This window comes from Penaeus chinensis, chromosome 12, assembly GCF_019202785.1.
Source record: "Penaeus chinensis breed Huanghai No. 1 chromosome 12, ASM1920278v2, whole genome shotgun sequence".
NCBI classification, from domain to species: domain Eukaryota; kingdom Metazoa; phylum Arthropoda; class Malacostraca; order Decapoda; family Penaeidae; genus Penaeus; species Penaeus chinensis.
The window spans coordinates 38714888-38722387 of record NC_061830.1 but is presented as its reverse complement, the minus strand read 5'-3'; the positions used below and the strand labels follow the sequence as shown (position 1 = coordinate 38722387).

General features: G+C 44.5%; 1 protein-coding gene across 1 annotated transcript in view; it reads right to left on the bottom strand.

Annotated features, from left to right (window-relative positions):
- The window catches only part of LOC125031031 (serine/threonine-protein phosphatase 6 regulatory ankyrin repeat subunit A-like), a gene marked incomplete at its 3' end in the record, with an annotated part of 36676 nt that overhangs the window by 4504 nt on the left and 24672 nt on the right, over positions 1–7500 (bottom strand). Inside the window, exons 4-8 of the mRNA XM_047621449.1 lie at positions 7466–7500; positions 6082–7044; positions 1622–1948; positions 1101–1466; positions 221–613 (exon numbers count right to left, since the gene is read on the bottom strand). The exon at positions 7466–7500 is cut by the window's right edge and continues 434 nt beyond it. Coding sequence (XP_047477405.1) covers positions 221–613; positions 1101–1466; positions 1622–1948; positions 6082–7044; positions 7466–7500 — 2084 coding nt within the window. The remainder of the gene's footprint in view (positions 1–220; positions 614–1100; positions 1467–1621; positions 1949–6081; positions 7045–7465) is intronic.

The window sequence follows — 7500 nt, the reverse complement described above, 5'->3', positions numbered from 1 at the left end:
GCCAGAAATCCTCAATTTCTGGGACCTAGCAAAGTCACAGAAAAGCAGGTTATTCTCATTGCCAGCATCAGCTCCTGAGCTATGAGGACTGACAGACATCTGATAGCCAGCTCAATCGCAGCCAGATACCGCATTGAAGAAATATATATTTATATATATACATATATATATATATATATATATATATATATATACATTATACATAAGGATTATCACATACCTTGATGATCCTGTCTGCGTGGGATGACATCAGGCTGATCGGCAGTCGTCCGTTGGCGTCGGGGAGGAAGAGGTTCCCCCCCATGTGGAGGGCGAGGGCTCTGGCCGTTTCGAGATGCCCTTCGTCCAGGGCAGCGTGCAGGGGCGTGGCTTCCTTAGTGTGCCGGGACACCGCGGAGCCGCCGCTGTTCCAGATCCACCAAGCCAGTGTGGCGGCTCCGCCCTTGGCTGCGCGGAAGAGCAGCGCGTCCAGAGAGTCCGAGGAGCCGGCGGGAAGCTCGAGCGCGGCCTCCCACGGCCTGTCTCCGTCCAAAGCCTCCAGCAGCGCCCGTGCAGCTGCCTGAAGGGCGCCATCCAGGGGCTGCATCTCCACCGCAATCCGGTCTCTGACAGCCTGTTTCCAGAATTGACTAGTCAAACGTACTGAAACCGCGAAACCTTTCTTTTAAATTTATATTATTTGTGTTAATAACACTTGCATTTCAGACGTATTTGGAAAGTATTCTTTGTAAAAGTTTATTCATATTCATAATTTATTCCCATGTCAATAGACATCTAATGTCACTTGGACTGGCTCCTATTGCAGCACCCGCTTTGAACTAAAATCAAGCAGATGAAACAGCTATTGAATATGATGCTATAACCGCCGACAGTTCGCTCTGATGCTGCATTGATTCTATGTAGTTACTGTTATGAATAAATTATACCTTTACCTTTCATCAGCTAGGTGATTAAGTAATTAGGTAAATCAGCTAGAACTCCAGCATCTTGCCATGTTTTGTTCTAAATGTGTCTCTTCAAAAGATGTGGTGGTGGTTTGGTTTGCGAAAAAAAGAAAAAGAAAGCGCATTCGTGAATGCACATGGACAGACGCCACATACCCTTGTAACCAGCACGGCGATCCAAGTGGTGATGTTGGGAGTGAGCCACGCGAGCTGCACCGGGCCAAGCCCATCCCTAGTGGCCGTGAGCGGCGCCCCGGCGGCCAGAAGAAGAGGCAGGAGGGGAGTGCAGTTGGCGGTGATGGCGAGGTGGAGCGGGTAGCAGGTGTGGGACCCAGGAGGCTCCAGGGGGGCGCCCGAGATCAGAAGCGACGATGCCTTCACCACGGCCGACAGCGACGGGTTCTGACCCTCGGTGCTGGCGTCCATGGACTCAAGGACATGGGTCGTCGTTGCTGTGTTGCCTTTGTAGCATGCGGTCTCCGTTATCAGTCTGAGCAGAGCTACAAACAGCTCTTCAGGATTCTGGAAATAGATAGCATAACCTACACTACTAATTAATTCAGTGTCATGGCAATGAATTTATCATTAAGGAAGCTGTCAGTTTTGTTTTATCTAGTATCAAATAAAAGGTCACGTGAGTGCCATATTTAAACAACTTATTGCTATGCTGCACTTACTTCTTTGCTTTCATAAATCTTCTTGCTGTTGATAATATTATAGGCCTGTAAATGACCTTTCTCAAGGGCAAGATCCCCGGGAGTCTTGCTGTTGAAGGTGAGAGCTGTGGGCAGGGCGCCTCTCTCCAAAAGGACCTTGACGTTGGCAAAGTCATTCTGCTCGGCCGCCACGTGAAGGAGCGTCCGCCCTTGGTGGTCTTGGAAGTGGATCTCGAACAGACCGAAGTCAATGCTGCTTGCCAAGATGCTTGCATTCTTCCCCTGGTTGGTGCTCTTTATCTTCAAGCTGATTTCGCCATAGTCATTGATATCGTTTTTGCAGATTTTCTGTGTGGGATTTTAAACAGTTGGTAGTTTGGAATTTATATAAATGTTATTACACACACATACATATATACTCACACAAATATAAGGATAAGTCCGATATGCAAAACTTAGCCTTGCCCAGGCTATGCCCATGAGAGGAGCCCAGCCTGTGTCGGCTAATGCCGACTCGCTAACGTGTGTCAGCTAGTGCTGACTCGGCTGAGCTAAGTCCTTACCCACTGTGGTGCCCAGCCACAGCAGGAACCTCCAGGTGACAATTACAGCTTCTCACACCTGGGATGAGAGGCCAACATGTTACCATTGTACTAGCCCGGAGGCCCACACACATATGGGTGGGTGCTTCATGCCCAGGGTGATGTGAACTGATGGTGTGGTAGCCTAGATATTGTTAAATGCTTGCATGCCTTCTCACTTGTAGCTGCCACCACTGGCTAGCCTGGTGTAAAAAAGAGAGCAGCTCTGCATAAGACTCCCTTGACAATTCATAGTTCTCCATCATGAAGACGTTTTCAGTGCCTCCATGGGGCCACCCATGGAAACTAGATACCTTGCGGTCCTAGGCTGAACTGTGGAGACTCTTGGAACAGCAGAAAACCCTAAAGATATGGAGTCATGGCCCACTGGCGCGTGGCGACGCCCTTGCTTCGTACTAACTCCTGACCCCTTGCCCCCTGGGTTAATGGGTGGCTGTGGGGAGGCAGACTTGCCAGTCCACCTCCCCAAATGAACCTACTGACAATGAATTATATTAGAGATGGTGTTGGAATGAGGGCAGACTTCCCTCTCACCCAACAAGTAAGGTAGGCTGTGGGTCCCTCTGAGTTGGCGACCGCTGGGGTTCGGTCTGGGAACTGGGGATACCCGTTCCGCCTACTACGCTCACGCCAGGCCGCCAGCCTGGCGTGAGGCTTGTGGGGCAAACCCCACAGGACCACCTCAGGTGGATTATGGAACCTGCAGCAAGCCAGCCCTCACTATATGGGGCAATGTTGGTGAGGGTGGCAGAGGTGGTGTCAGGGTGGGGCTTAGAACATCCGCTCTTTGCAACAGGACAATTGGTTGCCACTACTGTCGAGGGAGCTGAAATAGCTGAGAATTGAACTGGCTGCTCTCTCGGAGGTGAGAAGACCTGGTAGCGGCATGATTAGTGTGGGTGGCTACTCCTACTGGTTGGGCTGCAGCAATGGTCATCATTTCCAAGGAGTAGCCATACTCATCTTCAGCCTTCGTTAGTGGATGGTCACTCCAGTCAATGAGCGTATCATGGTATTGAGACTGATGTTTATATTTGGCTTTATGTCTCTTATTGTTGTGTATGCTCCTCCTGACGTTTATAAACTTGATGTGAAAGATATGTTTTATGCCAAATTTGCGTCTGTGACAAGTAGCTGTCCTCAGCGAGATATTCATATTGTTCTAGTCGACTTCAGTACAGTATCTGGCTATGATCGAGCTGGCTATAAGATGTCTGTCAGTCCTCATGGCTCGGAAGCTGATGCTGGCAATGATTAGAGACTCCTTTTCCGAGACTTTGCTAGGTCCCAGAAATTGAGGATTTCTGGCTCTTGGTATCATTGCTCTAACACACATCATTGGACTTGGTACAGTGATGCGGGTAATATGGCCAAGGAGATTGACCACATCCTCATTAGCACTCACTAGAGGATCTTCCAGAACTGCAGGGTAAATCCGTGTTCTATGGAATTGATCATAGATTAGTTGTGGTTACTCACCGAGTCTACTTCAGAACTCTCGGGCCCATGATCGCCCTGGGGTGTTACATGTTGACAAATTGAGGGAGGGGGAGTGTGCCCGGGGGTTTGCTGAGGCTATCTCTGGTCGTTTCACAGCACTTGAGGGCCTAATGGACCCTCTTCTATTGTGGGACACTTTGCCTAAGAACAAAACAGAATTTTATCTCACAGTAGACATAGGAAGCCACAGATGCTTGACACGCAGCTCGACTGACAGGGGATCAGGACTTGTATCGCTCCCAGGTGTGCAGGACTAGCTCACTGCTGAGAAGGGACAATGAACAGTTTATCAGGAGTCTTGCATAGGAGGTCGAAAGCCATTTCCTAGTAAATGACCTTCAACCTGCCTACAAAGCCCTCCTGGCAGACACTGCAGTCAGCACAGATCCAGATCATCTCAGATCTTGTTGGGGTGCGGGAGTGTTAGGCTAAGTATTTTGAGTAGTTGTACCAGGTTAATCCAACAATTGCAGGATGCAGGTAGTGTGGAGATTCCTTTGCCTGACCCACCCTTCAATGAGGACCCACACTCACTGACTGAAGTCAGTGGGGTGATCTCCAAACTAAAAAGTGGTAAAGCAGCGGGCATCTGTGTCATCCCATCTTAATTGTTAACCCAATATCAGTGGGTGGCAAGACTACAATGCCATGCCCATTGTAATAAGCTGATTTATTGTCTTTTCATATAGATGGCTCTACAAGTGCTTAGTCACTAAGGAGTCTGCTATTAGTCTTATCTAGTCAACTGTTTACCCTTTTCCTTCATTTTTTTTTTTTTTTTAAAGCTTCACTATTATTATTTTATTGTCAATTTTATTATCATAATATCAATAAGTATGATAACAATGTCAATATTGGTGGTATTGGAAAGAAAAATGCATTTTCCCGTCAGTTCAAGGAATGGTGGAAATCAGAATCAGGCCAACTAGGACCAACTGATAGACTCCTTGCTGCTGAGCACACATGAAGGCATTTGTATGTAACAAAACTCATTAAACTCTAAAGGAAACAGTAAATAAACCCACAAACATTGAGTTAAAGGCTGGTAGAGAAACTATGGCAAGGGTCTTGCATGTTGTCCTGTCTGCCATCTGGCAGACTAATACCATTCCCCCTGACCTGCTGAGAGGCGTGTTCATCCCCCTCTGGAAGGGGAAAAGGGATCGGTGAGACTGCATCAATCACCGAAGCATTACACTGCTCAGTATACCAGGCAAGGTTTTCACTCACATCCATCTGAGATGTATCAGAGACCGCCTGCTGAAGCACCAGAGGCCAGAGGAATCTGAATTCATTCCTGGTAAGTCCACAATAGACCGTATCCTGGCACTTCGAGTCGTTGTAGAGCGCCGACGTGAGTACGGGGGTGGGCTGCTTGTAGCCCACATCGACTTAAAGAAGGCGTTTGACTAAGAGGAATTCCAACAAGGTTTATTGGATTAATAGCAAACTTGTATACTGGAATTGAAAGTGCTGTAAAGGCCTCCTCCACTCAGGAGGAGGCCTGTAGGACGGCCCAGAAAATCGTGGCTTGGGTAAATCGTTCAAACCTGTCGTGAAGAGCTAGAGATGGGCAGAGCCCCTGCCTGGCGGCTCGCCATGACGAACCCTCATAGGTGCATACAAAGGGTGGCTGCGGCTATGCGCCCCCGGTAGCTCCAAAACGATGAATGATACGTATACAAATATATATACATATATATGTACGCATACACACACACATATATATACGCATACACACACACATGTATATATACGCATACACACACATACACACATATATATATGCATACACACACACATATATATATATACGCACACACACACATATATATACTTATATATATATATATATATATATATATATATATATATACAGTTTATATATATGTATGTATATATACATGTATATATATATATATATATATATATATATATATGTATGTATATATACATGTATATAGATATATATGTGTATATATATATATATATATATATATATATATATATATATATATATATATATACATGTATATATATATATATATATATATATATATATATATATGTATATATAATATATAATATATATGTATATATGGATATATATATATACATACACATGTGTGTGTATATATATGCGTGTGTGTGTCTTCATATATATGGATAAGTCAATCTATCTTTCTGTCTATCTATATATATATATGTATGTGTATGTATTTACATATATATATAAATAAACATATACATATTTATATGCATATACATATATATATATATATATATATATATATATATATATGTATATGTATTTAGGTATATGAATATATATATGTATATATATCTATATATATACGTATAGAAAAACAGTGTCCTTACCGTCCTGTGGTTAAAAGTTTCATGACTGGTTTCTGCCTCCGTTTGCTTCTGGAGCCACCAGGCTGTGTGAACATGACCTCGGATGTGAGCTGTGTCTTCTGCCGAAAGCGCCAACTTGTCTCGGACGGCGATGAGGTTAGGTTCAATCTCTGCCAGCCTCTGGGCGGAGTCCAACCTTCCGTAGAAAGAGGCATCGTGAAGAACAGATTTCCCGGCGTCTGTGAGAAGCTGCAAGTTTGTCCCAGATCTTGCAAGTTCTTCCACCACTGAAGTATGTCCTGCTGAGGCAGCGTAGTGTAGTGCTGTACATCGACGTCTGTCAAGTGCGTTGACGTCTGCTCCTACTTCGATGAGCTTTTGAACTATTTTTGTATGTCCTCTGAGAGAAGCATAATGTAAAGGTGTATGGCCAGATTCAGCGGTACAATTATGGTCAGCACCCTTTTCCAACAAAATATTTACTGCTTCGATATGCCCAGCCAAACACGCAAAATGGAGCGGTGTGTTTCCCTCTGAGGAGAGATGAGAAACGTCCAACATAGCCTGCTCAGGATTTTCTCCTCCATATCTGGCATAATGTATAAGCTTGTCGTGAGTGGCACTTGATTTATTGATGTTGGCTGCGGTTGCTAACAGCGGCAAGACCTCAATCTTCCCGCTGATGGCTGCAAGATGGAGCGGAGTGTCGCCCGTTTCATTTTCGGCATCGGGGTTCGCGCCTTTTTTCAGTAGAAATTTTACTATATCAGTGCTCCCTCCGAAAGCAGAAAAATGGAGAGGTGTAGACAAGTCGTGACTTTTACTATGAACATTTTGTTTGTTTTCCAGTAACTTCTTCACGCGATCTATTTCGCCTTCCGTGACTGCTGCGTGTATGTCCTTCATGCCTAGAAAGTCCAGTACTGTGGTTCGTTTCGCCGTCGCCACAATCGCACCCAACTTTGGGAAGAGATCGCAGTCGATCTCCCCAGGAGGAAAAAAGGAAAGAAAAAGTTTCAAAATCAAATGCGAACAGATATCTAATTCAACGTCTAACTTCCATTAATCGAGACTGCATGATAGTTAACATCTTACTAGATGAATTTATTTAACTGAACTTCATTCGAGTAGTCGGGTATGGCGTTCGGATTTCCAAATGAAGAAGAACAGAGTCAAAGAGGGGAGGCTTATATACAATAACGAAGTAGACACTATGGAAGGTAAAGAGGCAATTATGTAGAGTTGATAGAGAATGATGTTGGTCTCAACAACAAAATGAAAAAATGGATGGAATTAATTAATGAACTCTTGAATGTATACAAAGATAGGCAGGTAGAAATATAGAAGTAATAATATCAATACATATCCTATAATTACTGTGATACATTGGGGGAAATCAACTTACCATGATATTTAGTCGCTTTGGACGATAGATCTTTG